This window comes from Solea senegalensis, unplaced genomic scaffold, assembly GCF_019176455.1.
Source record: "Solea senegalensis isolate Sse05_10M unplaced genomic scaffold, IFAPA_SoseM_1 scf7180000012649, whole genome shotgun sequence".
NCBI lineage: Eukaryota > Metazoa > Chordata > Actinopteri > Pleuronectiformes > Soleidae > Solea > Solea senegalensis.
This window is the reverse complement of record NW_025320663.1, coordinates 75,352-97,359: the sequence shown is the minus strand read 5'-3', so window position 1 is coordinate 97,359 and position 22,008 is coordinate 75,352. Positions and strand designations below refer to the sequence as shown.

The window sequence follows — 22,008 nt, the reverse complement described above, 5'->3', positions numbered from 1 at the left end:
AATGAGTTGGTCAAAACTGCACTACAGCTGTAACATGACATGTGACTAATATTAAGAAAAAAATAAATGGTAGCAACCAGTGTTAATTTAAAAGTGAGAAGTGTACAGAAACCCCTGGGTCACTGAAGCTAAAGCAGGTCAAAGGATTTTAAGGGAGTAGGTGGACTTTAATGCATCCTTAGGACAGATTTGCATTCACTCCTATAAACAGATCACCATCAAATGTGTTTTTTGTCACCTGATTTGTGTCGCATTTGAGTTTGTTCACACCTGTGGTGAGATAATTCCAAACATCCTTGCACATATTTAAAAAAACATGTAAAAATACATAGAAACATGTTTGCATTTCATTAAATGCAAACATGCACACAAATAGAAGAATAAGGTACAGAACACAATATTAAAAATATATAAGCAAATGTACAAGAAGGAATAAAGTATTGGAATCAAATGTAAAATATTACAATAAAGTGTAAAAAATATGCCACACTTAACTAAGATGTCTTAAAAGAACAATACAGATGAAATAGTTTGGATAAAGTGCAACAACACAAAACCCATGCTTCTTCACATGCCTGTTCATTGTTTGGAGTGAACCGTTTCCTAAGGTGGGCTCTGTTCTGGCCAACTGCTGAGCTGAGATAAGCGTCAAGGTGGAAGCTGTCGAAGTGGATCAGGAATTTGGAGGTTTGAGCCAATATCCACAGGAAATTCAACACACCAAACTAAATTGCGCCAATACTGTAGCTGTCCAGAGCACTCAGGAACCACGGGCACCTATTTTAAAAGAAGCATCTTGCATTTGTAGTCTTCTGCCCCCAACCATCCAAAAACTGGCTGACATTTCTTCATAATATGGCATGGTGAAGTGCAGAATGGCAGCATCCGTCCACCCTCTCATCCCAGGGAATGCTCCCACTCAGCAAAATCGTTCTGTTTTCCAGGGGTAAATATGAGGGGAAGCTGTGAAATTAATGGTGCCCACTGTGCTCAAAAAGCCACACTTTAGCGGTTGCACTAAATGTCAACTCTCTCTCTCCAGAGTCAAAATGCCGCTTGCCGTGGCTTTCAATTTTAAAAAAAGAAAATGAAATGGCTCTTGCTTCTTTCCTTTACTCCACTGGTGGACAGGCTGAAGTGGGCCTGATGGTCTTGAATTAGGGGCAAAGTGAGATACTTGAATGACAGTGGAAAATGCAGTTTGCCACATTCATTTAAGCCACAATGGCTGTAGCACAGAGGCACTATCTAACGATAGCAATTTTAGTCTTGATCTGCACCATCTGCTCCCATAATGCCGCCTGTCAGAGTACCATAAAAATGATGTTATTCTAACAATTCTGCCACTAATGGCACCAAATAATTGTCCTGCTCTTTTTTTCCCCTCAAAGTACTGCATATTCAGTATGTGCAAGTTTGTGCAAAGCCAGGCTTGCTAACAATCTGAAACAGTGCTTGAGCTGGCATTATTTACACGTCCTAATGTGTCTTTCCCTGCAGCTGCTAGCATATTTTTATTTTTTTTTTTTCATCATGTGTCACTCATTCTCAAATCATAATCTCGTGCTCACGGTGCTGTGACAAGTGGCTAACATGGGAAATGTGCTAATGCTCGTCATCAGCTGACAGACAGCTCTCTGGGGAGCTGTGAATAAATATTTTGACTTTCCCTCGTGTAAAACTGTGTGTTTAAGTGTGTGTGTTGATATATGCACAATCATTGCCCTCGCCTTCCATCATTAACACCAGAACTTTGCCTAAGCACCTCTTCTATATTGTGTGTGTGTGTGTGTGTGTGAGTATGTGAGACAGTTTTTCCAGAGTGACTCAAACTGTTTATTCATTGTTTCTCGATGCTATTGTAATTGAGTCCTTTCACCAATGTTTACAATCAAAGTCCCGATGTCGAGCAGTTATAGATATATACACACACAGAAAGTGTGTAAATGGATGTAAACAACTGGGAGATGTAGCGTCTCAATGCCTCCCCCACAGTCACCTAAACAGATCCTCCTTTGTCCCTTATATCATCTTATCTTCTCACTCACCTCCTTGTTTCCTGTCCTCTTTCCTGCAGGTCCTGAATGCTCCAGGAACTTCACCTCCAACAGCGGTGTCATAAAATCTCCTGGTTTCCCAGAGAAGTACCCCAACAACCTGGACTGCACTTTCATGATCTTTGCCCCTAAGATGTCTGAGATCATTTTGGAGTTTGAGAGCTTTGAGTTGGAGCCAGACCCGACACCACCTTCTGGCGTGTTCTGCCGATATGACAGGCTGGAGATTTGGGACGGTTTTCCTGGAGGTGAGCGAGCAGAATATTCAGAAAACATCAACTTCAGGCACTCTTGTGAGGAGTAGAAACTAAAAGTGTGCTTTAAAAGCCTTTGTTTAGACACGGTTACATATCAATTAAACACCTTCAACCTTGAAGGTCTTCTTCAAAAAGGCTTTTAAACACACTTTAAGTATTTTTCCTCCTGCTCTACACAAGTGCCCGAAGTTGTGCTCTCTACATTAGTGCCACAAAAGTCTGCACCTTGTTAGTTGAATTCACTTTTGCTGCCACAACCTCACACGGTACAGCATATTAAACTTCACTCCACTAATCCCACTGCTTAGAAATCTGCAGTCTTGTAGTGGGAAAGAGAGAATGGGAAGGAAGGGGGTGTTCAGCTCCGCTTCCCACTGCTTTTCCAGAGGGAATGAACAGCTTTACACTGTATGATGGCATTATCCGGGTGGGTGGGATAACTGCCTTAACCCAGCTTGGCAGGGCTCCAGGAGCCTGTCGTCATGAGCGCATAATGCTTCGTCATCACTCATTGCCGGACTCTGTCTGATTACAACAGCCTCCCACCCTTCCTTTTTCTGTCACAGGCTGTATTGTGTTGGTGGATTTGTTGATGTCAGTACACTTGGGAATTCATAGTTTAATGTATGCTGTGATATTTAAGTCATTACCTCGCTGCGTCTCAATGCATTGAGTGCACAATCCAATCATGCAGGAAATGACTCAAAAAGGAATTTCCTCTAGACATTTCCTCGTGTTTCCCTCTAGAGAGAGAATAAAACAAGTCCTTATTGAATTGGATTTGGTCCAGTTTGGTCCTGATTATAGCCAGAATCTCTCTGTCACAGAACTGAGCAATGATAGGTTCGGGCACACAATAAAATATTGCCTTTTAAAAAGTATTTTCAAGTCTATGAAAACATCAGCAGGTGAAGGGAGAGATGGGGAAGGATGAGCAGCGTTCAAAGCAACGCTTTCATTGCCCAAGATCAGGCTTTGAACTCAGCAAGTAAAATCTCCTCTTGAAGTTTTTGGGTTTTTTTTCCTGGCTATTCCAGCACACGGTGCAGACGAGATGAAAGCTGTTGTCAACCATCAGTGGCTGAGAATTGAAATAGTTTTTTTATCAGTGAAGACTGGTGGGGTTTAAGTGTCAATATATGTGCCTATTCAAGTGGATTTACTTTAAGTTTAGTCACCTCACATATATGCTACTGACTTGACATTGTCAGCTCATTTGTACGAGCTTCCGTCAAGGTGGGACATGTTTAATTTCAACATAAGTAATGATTAAAGCTTGGTTCACGCCCAATTTCTGACATTATTATCACCTTTTAATACATGTCTTATCGAAAGGTACCTCAGGGAAAATACGTTCTGTTTGTGACTCAGAAATAAAGTGTTATGACACACAGCCTCATGTAAAAATTAGTCAGGGGTGGAAAATAGTGCAATGGCCTCTTGCCTGGCAATTCCTGTGGTGCCTGCTGGATCGATAGTGCATTATCACAGAAGGCTGGGGTCATGCTAGAAGTCAGGATGCGCAGAGCTGACCAATGTCCGGGCAAATGCAGGCCTCCCTGACGGGGGGGGGACTCACACCTCCCTTCTTGGCACTACCTCTTAAAACACACCCTGCTGGTCAAGCAATGCAAAGTAAAACACTCTACTCCCACATTCTATTTCCCTGAGGACAAGAGACACAGAGTTCATAGCAGGGTTCTTTAAAATTGCACAAAACTGTGGAGGCACACAGATAATCCAGGAGATAGGAAACGTAGTCTCGCACACACCTGGGTTACAAAGATTAATCTTGAGCCATCAAGTCTCTGTCTGTGGCACCCTATGGCCTTTCATGCAGGAGCTGGGCTAGAAAAAGCATGTTTTGGATGACAGGAGGCCACAAGGAGGCAGGACTGTCACTCGCCGCTGATCACAGCATCTACTAATCACAGATAAGCCACAGGTCCTTGCACACTAACAGGAGCACACACTGATAAATGTGCATGGATCGTAGCACACATCAGAAGCATAGGGCCAAGGTCATTATGCTCTCCTGCTCTCCCTCGTTACCACATCAGTCTTTCCCCATGTCTCCCCGACTCTCGGTCTCCCTGAGTCGTCCTCCTTTCACTTGCTGTGTTCCATGCCCCTGCTTTGCCTTTCTTCCCAATCTGTTCAGTGGAACATGTCCTGCTCATGCTTTTATTGCTCCCTACTGCCTATTCTTTCTGCCCAATATAAACTCACTCAGCTTTGGCTGCATCTGCCTCCAGTCTGCACAGGAATGAAAAAACAAACAAGTTTTGGTAGGGAAAGACGAGGCGTCTGAAGTATTTACAGCCGTCAAATAAACGGAGATCATGACCTGTCCACATCACGGGTCACTGTTCCGCCTTTCTCTTTCTGTGTTTGACGAGCAAACAGGCAAAGAATGCTAAGAGTGTCTTCTTACACATTGGGGGTCACGTAAAAAAATGCAGCCGGTGCCATAGACACACTCATTTTCACACCTCCAGATGGAGGAGCTGCTAGTAAAAGCCCATCTGTGACCTCACAAACAAACAAATATTAACCTAACCCAAGTCTGACCGAGTAACAATGTTACGATGTGTTTCTCTTTCCAGTCGGTCCATATGTCGGGAGGTACTGTGGGCAGAACACTCCTGGTCGGATCATCTCCTACACTGGCATCCTGGCACTGACGATCAACACCGACAGTGCCATCGCTAAGGAGGGCTTCTCTGCGAACTTCACCGTCATTGAAAGGACCGTTCCCGAGGGTGAGCCCACACACAAAACCACTACAAGTCAAGAGCGATGGGATTGTCAGGGAGGCACCAATGGAGCGAGCCAAACAATGCAGACATGAAAAGAGAGACTGGGCAATTGGAAGAAAATATGGGTTGCAAGGACACTAAATTAAAGCTAGTTGACTAAACATTAGAGGGAGGTACTGAGGCTTCATGCTCCTGTTGTGACACATTTCCACTCATTTAACAAAGCACATGGGTTATTAATTATTAAATAAACACCTCTTTCCTCTTCATCTGAGAGATGTGTTGCCTTTGAGAATTCTTGTAAACGGCCTCCTGTGGTTTACGAGTCCAACGTTTAAACACGGTGGGACCAGACAGGCTCCGAAAGACAGCCTCCCCACCGTGCACACACACACACACACTCATGCCCTAAGGTTTTTTTACTTACATGCTGCATCGTCGTCACAGAGTTTGACCTCCCACCCCATTTTGCAAAACGCTCCAACTAAACATTTCATTAAGGAAGAAGAGCAGTGGTAGGAGTCATAAATCTGTCCACAGAACAGACCACCCCAGACACAAGCACACACACACAGAGTCAGTCTTTGAATAGCAATGGAGATGGATGACATTCAGCAAATCTACTAATCATCTCCAAAGAGTATTTTGTTTTGCCCAAAGGGAAGACAGGCACTGAGCACACACACACACACACACAATGAACGGTCAAAACATCCCTGCTGATGTCAAATCTTGACCGTTTACTCTGCTCCGAGTTGCTTTAATCACACATCAGATTTCACAAATTAAATGTTCACATTCAGCATAGTGAAATATCTGACCCCAACATACTTTCATTTGTTCAATTTGCTCTGTCTTCCATCACCAACTGAGAAGTAAGTACAAAAAATGCCCAAACTCCATCTTTGCTTTACCACACTCGTACCACTTAAATCATTTATAGGTATATTATGCATAATACACAGTGGATTTTCAGTCACTTCTGCATGGAAAGATGAATGTACTGTTGAGAGGTGATAAGGTGATGAAAGGAAGCTGTGTTTTTGCTGAGCATGACCCAGTGATCTACAGTAGATGATTTTGGTCTGTGTACAAACGTCAGACGAGAGCAGGCAGCCAACGAAGTGAGCAGATAGGTGTGAGACAGTTTTCTCAGCCTCACACAAACACTCAGTTCACTCATGCGTGAGCACGTACGTATGCAAGTGTGCACTGACACTGCAACGCTCACACACACACACACACACAGTCTGACCCAGTGACAGAGGTGTTTTAGCTGTGTGGCAGATGGAGAGGCCATCTGTGTTATAGCTCATAGGCAGCAGCCATATAGCAGTTCCGCACCGATCCTCATGCTGTGCCCTCGAGGGCGTGTGTCTGTCCATATACACACGAGCACCTTACAACTGCGTATTTAAATTAAAAATAATGTGAACACAATTTTAGTTCACATTATTTTTAATTTAAATACTTAAAAACTTGTCCCAGAGTTTACATGCAATCATCTTCAAACTTGTTTTCATTGAAGTTTAATGTGATTTAATTGATTTATCAATTACTGTATTGATCCATGGATGACAGAACATTTGAAAAAATTGCAATCTGTGTTCCCCAAACCTCAGAATGACGTGTTTAAATGTCTTATTTTGTCCACAAACACCAACATATTCAGTTCTTCTAGTTTAGAGAACAAAGATTGGTATTCAAAAGTCTAGTGCATAACTTTGGATATGAACAGATGTCCTTTACATTCCAACCACCGTCAAATAAGTTCACACAATGCTGACTAAGCCTTTCAGCTCCACACAACACTTCCTGTGTTCCTAGGTCTTGTGTTGTCTGAGGACATTCCCGTGCTGCACACAGGAAATCATTTGTTTTATGTCAAAACAGATGGAGGCAACAGTAACATTGCATTAGTAAAATGACAGCTGATTTCGGATGGAGTATGATGAAAACCCAAATAGTCATCGATCAATAATCAATGAATTGTTGAATCCCTAGTTTGAAATGAGGTGCCCTATAGTCAAAGTTGTCATCAGCTGACAAAGATGTAAATAAACAATAAAAAGAAGAATTCTCCATGACTGTGTAAACATGTCTTCACATACCACCGTTGTTGTGGTGGAGACGTTATACGAATCTTGGCCAGATGAAAAGGTCATGTGACTTGTCCCATCCGTTGCCACAGCTCTGTCCACGGTGGTGTCAGCAAGTCTGACCTCCAGTGGATGGACAGACTGACCCCTAGCTGACCCACCTCCGTCTTTAGGCCACGGGTGCCCTGTAACGGCTGTTCCATGTCAACACAAACAAGGGAATCCACAGCCTTCCACGGCTGGCTATGTCGTTGGGTGTGAAATATACCCCCCAAAATAAAGATACTCAATGCATCTAAACTCCCCCAAGAGACCAAGAGATTTCTGTGCAAAAAAGATTAGTTCCACACAGGGATGTGAGGGAAATGGGTCCAGTCAGTGGAAGAAATCAGTGGGGTGAAAGTCACTTTAACGCCTCATACTGGTGTAAAGTTAGCCCACACTTGAATGTTTTATGAAGACACTTTTACATCTTAATGTAGAACACTTCAATCCTTCTTCCATTAAAGAGTAGAAAGTGATAGAGAGAGAAAGGATTTAGTGAGGCATCACTGATGCGCTGTTCTTTTCCAGCCGACAGAGCTGAGTGCCTGTCGTGTGATGTCCTGCTCCCTAGAGATGAGCGCGTGAATCAGAAGGACACTGAAAGCACATGCTGGGTACAGTCTGGTGCTTTCAAACTCAGCAAAAAAATCTTTTTTACTCACCCGATTTCCATCCTTTCCTCCCACCTTCTATCTGCTCCCCTCCCCTCTCCATTTCCTCCCCCACCTCAGACTTTGACTGCAGTGACCCATTGGGAATGGAATCTGGAGAGATAACATCAGACCAAATCATCGCTTCATCCCAGTACAACCCCAGCTGGTCCCCAGAGCGCTCCCGACTCAACTACTATGAAAACGCATGGACTCCGGCCGAAGACTCCAACAAGGAGTGGATACAGGTACTGCCTTAGTTACTTTGATTGGTTAATAATTGATTTTTTTAAGGTAGTTTCAGCTGCTACTGTTGAAAAGTCTTTTTCAACAGTCAACAGAGGCAGCGGCCTGAGTCATAACGCAGTGGGAGTGTCTGTGTTTGTCCTTCAGTCTCTGGAGGTCTTGTCTCTCCATAACACTCTGACAAGAACCAACAATCCAACAGTTTCGATGATGAATGTCAGGCGTCCTGATGGACCTCTGGGTGGTCGAGTCCACACCTCACAAAAATTGCCTGTGTCCACTCTCTGTCACTGTCTACCTGTCTGTGTCTCTCTCTCTCCCTTTCCACTGTCTTCCTGTCATACCTGATAACTTTCCCTCTCTTTGATAAGAGAGCCCCCCCCAGGGTATTTAGTCTAGGCATCCTACCACCCCCCCACACACACACACACACACACACACACAGTCTGGTTTGGTTTCCATGACTTCAGAGGACCATTAATTGCCTGGAGACTTACTTAAACCTTCGCCATAACTACTACTTGTCTAACCCTAACCTCATGCAAACCATACAACTTGTCCTCGCCTTAAAATGTAATAATGTACATTATGGGGACTTGCTTTTAGTCCCCATGAGTAAGACAAGCCACCCCAATTAGACAGTGTAAACAGATTCAGGTCCCCATAACATGAGTAACACACACACACACACACACAGTCATGGATAGGCTGTGTCATATTTTTCTGTCTGAGGCTTATCTCCACTAAGCAATCATCACCCACCAGGGAAACTTGGAAAAAGATTAAAGATTTAGTTTCTCCAACCTCAGATGGGGATAAGTCACATATTCCAAGTCCACTCACAGTACAACCCCTCCTCCCCCTCACATGTGACACAACCAACTAAAGATCTACATAGACAAATTTGTACCATGTTTGATTTATTAACAGAGAACCTCCAGGCCTTGTAAATGCCCAGACTGTTTTTCTTTTTCTCCTGTTTTTCTACACTTTCTGCTCCATTGCTGAAAAAGTTTTGGCCCCTGCATATTCCTCAAGGGATGAATAATAGAGCTGACCCAAAGCCAAATATTTGCTCGGGGAGGGCCATAAGCAAGCTTTTGCTTTATTATTGCAATGAAAATATTGTCATGGGGCCCCCTCGTTGCTCCTTTAGACTAATTTAATCAAGAGTGTGTGGTGGTTCACGTGTATTGATGTGTGTGTGTGTACGTTGTTGGCTTTGTTGGTGAGTAGGAGACCACATCATCCTGTAAAGGAACCCAGCATGTGTCTGAGTGGACAAGAATTCATGGCTTCCCTCATCACTTTATTGCATTAAAATATTTGTCTCTCCAAAGGCAAAGTCTATTGTTCATAGTTTTTGCCCGTTAGCCTTTTTGTCAGTGGCAATTACAAGTGATCACAATGATTTGTTGCCACTCAAGACAACCCCCCCACCACCACCACCACCACAATATTGATCGTATTATTGAGAATTTGATTTGGTAGTGGAACCAGGATTTTACAGGCTCTAATGGCCAAGCTGAGTAGCCAATACTAATGAGATCAGAACACAGAAGACTGCGCCTTTTCTCTGTTTGTTTGTTTGTTTTTTTTATGTTTTTTGTATTTTAAAATCAGCAAATGAGCAAAGTTTGTTTGTCTGAATATCTTTTTTCAAATGAGTGTCATGCACATCAAGTATGATGCACTCTGTGAAGCCCAATTATCACAAGTGGTATTAAGAGGGTTCAATTCCTCATTCCTGTCTCGTCACGGCGGTCCATGGTGCTGCAACATGCTCAGACGCTGTCACATCACGTACATATCATCTCAGTCTGTCCTGAGATGCATAATCAATTCATTATTTATTTTCATTATCACCCCCAGACTGCAGCTTGATACCAAGAGGATTATTATTCATGACAGGCGGCCTTTTGATTGCTGGGCATTTTCTTTCACTCGTTTCCTTTATTTTTTTTGCTGAACATAATCCAGATTTGCCATTCATTTTAATCCTGCCTCATTCTGATGCATGTAGAAGAAGAGAGCAAGGGAACTGGAGTCTGTATGCGCTCTTGTCTGGGTAATTAGATTGGTGTGGTGTAGTTCAGAATTGAGTGCTGGGTTAGCCAGGTCATTAATTGTTCCTTTGGTGAACACAGAGATGGACAGATGTCCTTTGAGGCAGTTGAGCAGGGAGTAAAGAAAGACACGATACCCCCGTTCCTTTTAGATGGGCTGCATTTCTCTCCTCTCTTCTGCACTTATTTTTCTCATATCTCTTTAAAATTAAGGGCTACGGGTCAACAGCAAGGTTGGGGTGGATTTGATCATATTATGTGGCTGCATGTGCCGTGGCTTTCTTCAACGCATAGCTGAAGAGCAGGATGGTTGCAGCAAAAATAAATGAAGGTACACCCCCCAGATTATTGACTGATCCGTGCTTCATGTATTGCTACATACATACAATACATTTGTGTGTAAAAGGAAGGTTCATATCTCCAGATTGGCATGCAACTTACAGTTCCTTTGGGATTGTGACAAGCGGCAAATCGCAAAGACGCTGACACGGTGTGGAATGGCAAAGATGTCAGTGGAAAGATCCAATGGCCATGATGAGGCACCACAGCACCAGTGATGCAATAAAAGCAAGAGTGGATCTCCATCCAGGCAGTCTCAATTGATTGCACATACACAAAACATGAATAATAGAAAGAGAGGACCCAACTGTCAATACCTGAAAGCCTCTTTATGGAGCATCTCATAATGGCAATATACTGTATGTTATCCCACATAGCAGGACTAGCTTAGGGATTTTTTATCCCTCAGTTCATGCATGCACTCCATTTCTGTGATTTAGTTGCACTGTTTCCTGTCATTATTCTCAATGTTCTTTCCATGACACACATATAGAGCAATTATTTAATCACAGAAGGGCTATTAAGATTCTATATTCCACCAACCACATATACACATTGACACACAATAAATACAAGATAAATCTTGAGTGTCAATCTACTACACACAGAGACAGGACAGAGCAGAAAATGAGAGAACCCATATATATTTGAATTGTCCCTTGTAATTTAATTTTTTTTATTTAGTTTTTTTGTTATTTGTTCAAAACATTAAAAAGAAGTAGGGTGGGGGAAGCGTGGCCCATTTTACCAATGTTTCCTCATGTGACTGTGTTAGGTAAACAGCACTGGGAAACCTCAACTACTTAGCAAAGACAACACGTTGACTTCCACTGCCTGACCAACCAAACAACCACTAATTGTACATTTCCTTGACGAAAACACCGCTCTGGCAACCGTAGCATTTCTCTTTCCTGCCGTCCCTATAATGGAGAGGCTAAGATCAGTCTATAAACCAGCACATTCTACCATATCCTGTTTTCCTTTTCAACCAAATGTGCTTCCAATTACCCTATGTCAATGAGTTGCAGAAATGCCCCTTTCGCTGTCATTGTCTCCCACTTCACTTTTTTTCCCCCGGTCCAGGGCTTCCTGCTGTGTCGAGTGATGAGAAATTAGAATATGGACTGGTAATTAACAGCGGCTTCTCAGTTGATGAAGTGCAAGAATTGGAGGAGCAGCGCCAGGCATACGTCTGCCAGTGAGATCATCATTGCACGGCACAAGTGGAAACAATGGAGGCTGTCTGTGCTTCCCTGCTCCCAGGCCTCACTCTCAATTAGAAAATCAATGAGTGGATAGAGACCCACAGCTGAGCGGAGAAGCCCAACAGTGGGAGATGAAATCTAAACATGAGGGATGGCATGATGTAATGACATTAAGTGCAGCATAAGCACCCCAAGACAAAGACTTAGTTTGGCCATAATCAGTGTCATTTCCAGTGGAATTTCAAGGGAATATTCTGAGAGCCTTGCATTGAGCCATCATCACTGAAGAGTCATCCTCAGCTGTTCATCCCAGTACCGGATCACCCAGCTGCTCCCAGACATGACATACCTTCAGGTTTTATTTTATTTTATTTTGTTTAATCTGTTCTCTTACCTTTACATGCCTCTTTGTCAGGGAGACAGATGATTGGTGCAAAGAAAGACATGCATAATTTAAAGGCCACCAAAGAGGTTCCGCTGCAGGGCTATAAATAATATGGAATACTGTCAGGTGAGTATTGTGATAAATGGACGTTCATGAGTAGAGCTCATAGGTCCTGCAGCATCAGAGTAATACAATTTTCATGAAACAAGAATTAATTACACTCTCAGGTAATGGAGATACTCCAAAAACCACTCACTATCAATACCATGGTACTCCAGGTGAAATTAGTGGAGTGATTTTGGGATGGATGAAAACCTGGTGGGGAAGTGGTTAGCACTGGTGCTACAGTCGAAACCTTATAGAGAGCTCAGTCTCTCCTGGAATTGGCTCCAGTTTCTCCTATGACCCTAAGGAATAGAGTCTATACAGAATTGTATATGTAAGAAAAAGGTATTTGTGTTGATGTAGTGGCTTGGGATGATTCTGTCTTTTTTTTGATGTGACACAGACTAGTGCTCCCTCATCGCTCAGCCCCAGCATTTCTCTTGCTGTTGTGAGGCCTTATAGTTACACACACACAGGTTTGCACAGCCCTAACCTTAAACTATAACCAGCCAATTCCTAACCTTAACCTCATTAGGAGCAGGCTTTGGTTTTCGGAAGGAATAATGGTTCTGACAAGATCAGTTTCAGTGTCCTGAATGAGGAAATACACACACTCCCCCTTGCCAGAACAAAAAAAGGCATTTGGTAAATTTCTTCTAGACAACGGCTTGTTGCATGCAACTTGGCAACTCAGTTATAAGGCAATCAAGCAGCAAAACCACCTACCACCCACCCTTATTCACCATCTGCACCCACACAACAATGACTAAGCTTTACTCTGAAATACATATCATGTGGCCTTCCTGCACATCTTAGTCACACCGGACAGAGACAATACACTGGACACTGCGGATAGACATAATCATCACGCTCAGAAATTCCACTGCTGAAGACGAATAGCTGGGAAAATCCAAACTGACACACATGAATGCATTCTTCGTTGGTTATCTCCACATTTACACACATAAGCACTAAGTGCCTTGTCGGAATGCCTGATGTGGGTTTTACCACAGTGATCTAATTGCAGGCACACCTGACGTGACAAGCCCGAGCATGGCTAATTCTTTTTCTGCCTTTCTGGTTTCATTACCCTGTGGAAGGACTCCAGCATTGGTTGTTGTGAGGCAACACACATAAACTTCCACAGTGTCAAACATAGTTTGAACCGTGCTGGAGCAGGAAACCAGAACACAGGGGAGGTTCTGCCCACATATCAGTATGCCATTGCTGCATGGAAAGATTCAGACAGGTCTGGGTGATTCCTTACCCTGCCTGGCATTTTTACAGCTCCAAGAGTATGCGTGTGTTTGTGTGTTGTTCCTCCAAATATGAGGTAGTTTGTGCCAGCATGCCCAGGATGTATGGTGTAATTTGTCTCTATGGTGGGCTTGAGCCCTGGCGCACTCATAGGAGAATAACCGTAAGCTGATTGTGGAGCAGACGTGAGCTTGATTCTGTTGGATCAGCAAAGTCTCAAAAATGCAAACATGGATTCGAGATTAGGAGCCATAAATCCCACCTCTCATTGCAGTGATTACATCAGCCATTATGCATGATTCAGATTTCCAGGGCTTGGCAGCTCATCATCTGAGAGATATATTTACTAAAGACACAAATGTGCACGGTGTGGAATTTCTAATTATTGGTTATTAGTTTGTGTATAGAGATCATTTTGTGTTGTTCATGGCTGTGGGATAAAAAGGAGTCCCACTAGTAATCATTATCTGGGCCTGTTTGTTTTCACTGTGGTCTCTGTGGTGTAGGGTTGTACTGTGCTTTACATCCAAGCATCCCGGCAGCATGTCTTCTCTCCCTGACCCGCACAACCCCAGTCTGTTAGTGCAGCCTCGGCCTCGTTCCTCTGCCTCTAACGAGCTGCCATTAATAAATCATGCTTTGCCCATTACCCATGCCCTGTTAGCAGCCTATGTCTGTGAAATTGATCCAGCCCATACACGTCTTCACAAGAGACACTGAGGTTCTACTCCTCACATCTTCTGAGGCTTCACTGTCAGCAGCTTGTTTCTCTCATCGCAGCCCCCTGCTGTTCACTCTTGTGATCATTCTTTGTAGATTTTCATCTTCTCTTTGTCCATTCTCACCACCAAAGGTGACCCTGAAGCCACTGTTGGACTCAAGCTGTTTTTATATGTAACAAAAAAAAACTATAGAACTCTTTGGGTTGTGAGACTTTAAAACCAATGTAACACAGTTATTTGGGAAGTGATATTATGGTAATAAATCTTATTTTTAATATAATTGTACATTACATGAATACCTTGTTATTTCCTAATTATTCTCCAGTTTATGGCTAATATCTCCACACAAAAATGTCAACAGAAATTGGAGCTGGCATATTATTAAGTTGAATTGTTCCACAAACATGTTTCATTGATATATTTAGCTATCACTTGTAATTACTATACAAATAAGCTGGTATTACTGCAATATTACTTATTTATTATACATGTATTGCCTTACTATTACCATATTATTACCACTAGATGTTGACTGTGTTTTTTTTATGAACTTTGCCAGTACCACTCTTTAGAAATCAGAGCAACTGATGGCAGATAAGGAGTTTCTTTTATTTTTGTTGCCAATTTATTTTTTTTCCTCCAGCTGATAAAATATAATGGAATAAATAATTGACCAGTAATTATAAACAAAAATGCCATTATTATTAATTGGTCTATATTATCACATTGTTACTGTGCTGTTATGCAAAGTTTTTCAGAACTTTTTAAAACTGGGCTGAGTGCAATGAAAAAGTTTCAACTAATATAAAAAAAGAAATGTAGTTTTGGCCCAGGATGTTGATTAAATTTATATATCAGTCCAACCCTCTGCATATTTTAGCAGGCTCATGTCCTGAGAGTGTTTGTGTCTGAGCACCCATGAGTGTTCCCAATTATCTCCACCACTCATTTTATTCCCAGAGGCTCCTCCTCTCCATTAAATCTAATGAGCTCCTTTCAAAAAAACATTCCAGGGCCAAGTCTCTCTACTAGACCTCTTTTTTTTAAGGTGAGCCTTTTCAGTAAGCGGATTTGCCATCAGCCCAGACTGGAAATAAGTAACGGTGGCTTTTTGAATGCAGATGTTAAACACTTGTCTGGGAGAATATAAGCAAGCACAGGTTTTGCTGCCAACTGCCGTACTTTCCCCGTCCACCACTGCCATACACCATAACTATTTACCCAACAGAGAGGAATTCAGCATCTGCGTTATTAAATGAGAACCGTCTGAAGCTGACAGGATTTGATTTTGTCTCTATTTGCGGACCTAAAAGAAATCTGGGACTTACTGTGTAAGCCCATTGAGCCTGCAGACAGGAACAAAAGTATTCTGTCTTTATATACAAGACATTCTTTGTGAGTCTCCATCCATCCATATCTTTTGAGAAGCCAGGAGACCAAAGCATGGAGGGAACCTCATTTATTGCTCACATCTGTTTATCACTTTTTTAACTTCTGGAAGTGAATTTGAGCAGCAGGAGTGGCCGGCACTCTGTGGCATGCAGATGTTTTTTGCTGACTCTGTGCTCCGAGTCATTAAGTTTGGTAAATTACTGGATATAAGGTTGGCAGACAAAGCTGGTAGAGTTTTAACACGCCGGAGCTGTATAAAAAATGTTGGCGGCCTATCACCCTGGCTTTGATTTCCTCCTAACATGTGCACGCTACTGCTTGTGTCTGCTCATGCTCACATGACTGTTGTCACTGTCTTTACACCCCCGTGCACGCGCACATATCATTGGTTTCCCTTTGAGTTGATTGGGTAATCCACTCAAGACTCCGGTCGCCATCCACCAAAGTCTGCGTGAGCCCATCTCACATCAACATCAAAGGCCTCGTCTCTCATCAAGATCTTGGAAAAACCTCCAACCACCGCCGCCGCGGCTTCACACATCACTCCCGTGTTTTAGCAGCGTCTGCATGCAACCCCATTTCTCCTCATTAATGTCAGCTCAGACTGTCAGAGACGGGTTTAGTGCTTGTTAAAATTAAGCATGCTGCTTCATACTCGTCTCTGACAGCCTTTCAGTTTCACATCACACCTATGTGTTGTTTTTTTTTTCTGAGTTAAAGATGAAGGGATAGCACAGTGGGATTAAGTAGCTGCATTAAAGGTCAGAGAGCAAAGTTGTTTTGTTACTGCTTTTGGTTGCTGCGTCGGTCTTCTAATGCTCCCGCAGTAGCATTAACGGAGTCAGAAATCGGAGTTTGAAAGCTTTCCTTACCACAGATACATGTCACTCGCATCATTTTGTATGGCTTCAGTTAGTGGGGAATGCTGAGTCAGCATTTCCAGTCATTTCTTGTCTAGTCTAGTCAGCACACTCCTGTGTTCCTGTTTTCTTAATCACTATTATTATATCAGTATCCCCCATCTTTGGTCGCCTTCCCCTCCCACATTATTAGTGGATTTCAACTGTTCATACATCAAAATGTTTACACATTCGTTGTTGTTGTTATTCTACTTTGTTTTCTGGAGTCTTCTGTTACATTTTCTTCTTGTTCTGATTTACTTTTGTGTTTTATGATATCTTGCATTAGGAGGACCTTTTTTTGATTCCTTTCATGTTTCCTTGTCCCTTCAATTATCTGTTGTTTCATATGTGCATATTACATTTTTACATTCTCACGTGCCTCCCTGACCCTCCCGCTGCCTCCTTGTGAAAATGTAAAAGCCTTCCATTAACGCACTGCACTTCATGATTACTTTATAAAGCCCTGCATGTTTAAAATGCACAATATTTGATATTCAGCATGTATCTCTCTTTCCTCCTGGCCGAGTTTTGATAATGTGATTGCAGAACCTGTTTTGTTCAACATGCACTTTAATCCAATAAGCTCTTGTCTCCCATCACAGGAAATGAGATTGTCACCCTGTGTCCTTTTCATTAACGTGCATATCATTTCATAGCTGTTTATCAAGTTGCAGGTAGCAGCTGATTAGACTAATAGTCTATTAGAATCTAGCAGAGGTGATTCTAATTGGGGGACTGTACTTTTAACTTTCCAGCTTGGCAGTGTATTAGTCATAGCGTGCATCGAGAGCCATTTCAAACAACAAAATGATTCATGCACTTGAACAGACAAAATAAACATATTTCAGCTGCATCTGCTGCAGTTCAGCATCCTCCTAAACACCAGAGGAGATCTCGGCATGGAATTGTTTAGATGCAGAGTCATACTTGAGCGTCTTGTACTCAGTTGTGTCTCTCCCTTCTCAGGTGGACCTTGGGTTCTTGCGGTTTGTGTCGGCCATCGGTATGCAGGGCGCCATTTCCCAGGAGACCCGCAAGGTTTACTTCGTCAAGTCCTACAAGGTGGACGTGAGCTCTAACGGAGAGGACTGGATCACTTTGAAGGAAGGTTCCAAACAAAAGGTGAGTGACGGTAACCAAAACTTCATTTCACCTAATAATGGTGAAATGACCACGCATCAGAATATCACTGGAATTTCTTTGCAGTAGTACTGGTAAAGAACTAGATACTTACAGTATTTTTACTCTATCCATCTGACCAGTGACATGAAACCACCCCTATACAAGAACAGCACTTGAAATATCCCAACTCAGCAAAGCAGCCAGCTGAATTGAATTACGGTTTGCTCCAAGCTGTTTTTGAAAAAAAAGGGGGAATACCCAGCTATACAGTATGTACTTGTCGCTGTCTCCCAATATGTAATTATACACTTTGCTCAGCTTGGTAATATACATGCCATCTGTGTAAGTGAATAGTACTTATAGCACAGACTGCAGTGTTGTGTTAATACACTGCTGCAGTAGGTGGGGGGTTGTGTACAGAATGTAGCCACTGTTTTACGCCAATGCCGCTGTCAACAAGTGAAAGATTCAACATTGACAAAAGACTTGACAAAGAAGGGTTAGAGGGGATGGAAAGACACAGGAGAGGCTGTCATGTTTGAGCAGCTGGTAGAGGTGGCTCCAGGAGGGGTGAGAAGAGAAAGGACAGGAGGGACTGCATGCTTGACTGGACTGTGACAGGCTATAACCATCGATTGCTGATCAGCCTGTCAAACAGCAGCTTTTGTCCATCTGGAGGTAAACATGTCCTCCACACTGGGAGTCCGCAGGGTCAGGGAGGCATATGTGTGTCTGAGGGTCCTCAGGTTGTGTGACATGTAAATACCGTGAGTGAAAGGTTGCGAGGCCGCAACAGAGTGTGTTTGTGCGTACACCCCCCAACCCCCCAGGCCTGATTCCTTTATGATCCCTCCAGAGTACAGAGTCCCTTAAAGTACTGGCTTAAAGGTGCCACACTAAGACCGGCCTGTGTTTTTCCAGAAAGTGCTTTTGTGCACAGGGGCACCATTTGCTCCATGCTGAGCCAGCAGTTTGTGCAGCTCTGAAAAAGCCACTTTACAGTAAGTGAGTGGAGAAGAGTCTGGGTGTAACATGCTTTTACTCAGTACTACTCAGGGACAAGGTTACAGGAGGAATGGACATTTGTATGGACTCAAGGCTCTGTCCTATTAGTTGATGTTTCAGTTAATCCCCAATTAGCTGAATTTCTATCTCACATCTTTGTCCTTTATCCTTTTTTCTTTAACCTCCTTCAGAACTGGTATTAACATCATGTGCTAAGTACAGGTCTGAACGCCCCCAATTCATCATGAATACGACCTCAAATATGATCAAAGAAACCACATTTGGAGGTGTTTAAGGACACATTAGAGACTGCCTCAACAGCTATTTTGATCCGCAGCAGTCTGTTTTTTTACACTTATCCACACATATATGTTAATTGCAGCAACTGCCACAATATTAACACTTTTTTTATTCCATGTTACAGCTGAGTTCCAATTCAACCCCTCCTGTGTGTGTTTTCTCTCTCTCTCTCTCTCTCTCTCTCTCTCAGACGCATCTGTGCAGTCAGACTCATTAAAATATAATTTTGGTCTTGCAGACAGATGTGAAGTCAGTGTGTATTTGAATAAAGTGCAGGGAAGCCAGACCTGATCACATATGGTCACAGGAGATGCATCCAAGATGCATTTTAATGCATGGGGTGAACAGTCATACTTAGCGCTATCCACATGCTATCAAATCACATAGGATTGATGTTAATACCAGGTCTGAACGGGGCTTATGTGTCCATCCTGCTCCTCTCAGCTGGATTCCTTTCTGCCTCATAGCTGCTCCATGAGGAACGGTCAGGAGGTCGTATGGTCACTGGTGTGATTCACTTACCCAGAATGAACTGGGATGTACTGCGGGGAGTAGTTTTAGCCGGGTGGTCAGCCTCTTCGTACGTTGCTAGTAAACTGTCAACTGACCTCGGGGGGAAAAAGGGTGACATCTCTGACCTTTTAAACAAGACACTGCAGTAAAACGTCCAACAGATCTGGAACCAGGGGACGGAGACGGGGCATCTTGAGCCAATCTGGTCTTGTCAATGTTACATTTAACTGCCTCAGGTTTCACAATCACACACTGCAGTGTGTTTGTGTTGCTACATGTGGTGCAAAGAGGAAGTGCTTGTAATGCCATGGAGTGACGGGGAAACTATTCATCAGTCAGTAAAAACAGACTTTTATGTGATAAATGAAATGAATAAATGAAATAAATGAATAAATGAATCATGTGTCGTAGCTTTCATGTCAGTTGGTTGACAGAATAAAGGCAGAGGCTGATCACTCAGCTCCACTTATGAATCTCATTTTGAGTCTTGATTCAATGCCAAGGTCGCACACAAATTTTCCACCCCACGTCTCCATCCGACACGCTCGGTCAATAAATTGCTTTCTCCCGTGCCTCCATCACAGGTTTTCCAAGGCAACACCAATCCGACAGACGTTGCCAAGACGATGCTGCCCAAACCCACGCTGACACGCTTCCTTCGGATCCGTCCGGTTACCTGGGAAACAGGCATTGCGCTGCGCTTCGAGGTGTATGGATGTAAGATATCAGGTTGGTATTGCTGCGACTCCTGCTGATCTCCATTCATGCATACATACACACTCTCACACACACATCTCATCTCCATTTGGTGAAGACAAACTGCAATTCTGATCATATTCAGATCAAATGTTTAAAATGCAATAATCAGATCATGCTGCTGACTTATTATTTATTTATTAGTGGTATCTGGTCAACTCACGCCTTTGCCCTGCCGGGTGCAACATGATAAAGTTCTGTTTCTGTAAACACGTCCTCCTCTAAGGCTGCACCAAACTGTTGTATAATAGAGCAGTGGCTCATGACGGAGGATTACCTATTTATGCTACCCCATGTTTAGATGTACCTCATTCAATATAAATGGAACCAACAGCTGGCAGGCAGAAAGCTGTGGAGCTGGGTGGGCTCTCTGTGGTCCCATCCCTCCTGCTGATCTGGTCTCAGCCTCATCTTTAACCACAGTCTGTCTTTTGCTTGCGACAATTTAGTTTTCACAAAGCTCTTCTCATCTTTGCATTTTTTATTTTGTTTTATGTTATTTTAATGAATGTGGTGTGTGTGTGTGTGTGTGTGTGTGTGTGTGGATATATGTGTATGGCTCACTTTCATATGGTTTCACCACATCTGTGTGCATCTCAGTGGGTTTATGAGCATGTGTATTGAATATTAATTTGCGCTTGCCTGTGTGTTCTCTTTCGTAGCCGAATAAGGAGCGAAAAAAGACGGAAAACATAGAAAGCGGCCATTTTTGAGTTAGGCTCAGGATTAGTTTGTTTGAGTTATGCGTATTTGTATCTGCCCCGTGTAGTAGCACGGGGCAGTGTGGGCACAAGCAGGGTTATAGCTGGGGCGTGTGTTTCGGGCACACGACCAGACTGCGGCATGGATCATAAACACATCACAGGATCGAAGACACCACAGGGCCTCAAAGATGACGTCAGCGCGCCTGGGTGCTCTGAACACACTGCCAGCTCCACTGTGGGGTAGCAGCACACTGCGGGAGAGACAAACTGGGCAGATAAACTCAGTGACACAGTCTAAATCTACCTTAGGTTATATAATTCTGTGATACTGGAAGCTTAAGAGGCAATAGGCAACTGTTTTATTACTAGTGGTTCTTGTTTGATTCCTGTGTGGTAAAGATGCAGCAGTAGCAAGAAGGACCCAAGTGCTTTTCCTATGGTGTCCCTCACAGCAGCTTTACTGCAGTTTACACAGGTGTATATACGTTTTTTGTAAGTGTTAGGAACCATGATTCAGTCAGCAGAGGGAAGAATTTGAACCACAGAGTGTTGCAAGATGTTTTCCCTGACTCATCATGATCCCTCGTCCCTGCTGATACAAACAGCTACACTTTATTAAAAAAAAAAAAAAAGATCCACCGCCCTGCTGTTTGTAAATATGCCACAGTGTATAAATATCTGTGATGAACCACTGATACTCCACCCAAACCCTAATGTGGGCCAGCCACATAGCCACGGATCAACATCTCCACACGTACGGTCCACAAAAACAAAAACACACATGTATGTGTTCCTCTGGGCGTGTCGCTGTGTGCATGCCATCTCGGAAGCTCCCGTGATTGCAGCTGAAGACGATTAACAGCTCCAGATGACCCAGGGAGTTCACCCAAGTGCCTAAGCTCAGACCGGTCCCAGAGCTGGCACATGCATGCACGCTCTCTGTCACACACATGTACCTTTCTCTCAAATCTTCCTACTTCAAAGACAGAGTGCAGAGCCTTGGCTTTAGTCTGCCAGAGGCTATAGTTCCTGTGATCATCCCCGCACAGAACTTGGCCCAAGACGGAAGAAAGAGAAAGAGAGGAAAAACTGTGAAAACGGTTGAGAGCCTTCCTTGCTGAC

The 22,008-nt window shown here is 43.1% G+C and overlaps 1 protein-coding gene across 1 annotated transcript in view; it reads left to right on the top strand.

The window, feature by feature from the left end:
- The window catches only part of nrp1a (neuropilin 1a), a gene marked incomplete at its 5' end in the record, with an annotated part of 39,577 nt that overhangs the window by 5,990 nt on the left and 11,579 nt on the right, over positions 1–22,008 (top strand). The window contains 5 exons of the mRNA XM_044014938.1: positions 2,078–2,305; positions 4,921–5,076; positions 7,949–8,115; positions 17,453–17,608; positions 20,011–20,155. Coding sequence (XP_043870873.1) covers positions 2,078–2,305; positions 4,921–5,076; positions 7,949–8,115; positions 17,453–17,608; positions 20,011–20,155 — 852 coding nt within the window. The remainder of the gene's footprint in view (positions 1–2,077; positions 2,306–4,920; positions 5,077–7,948; positions 8,116–17,452; positions 17,609–20,010; positions 20,156–22,008) is intronic.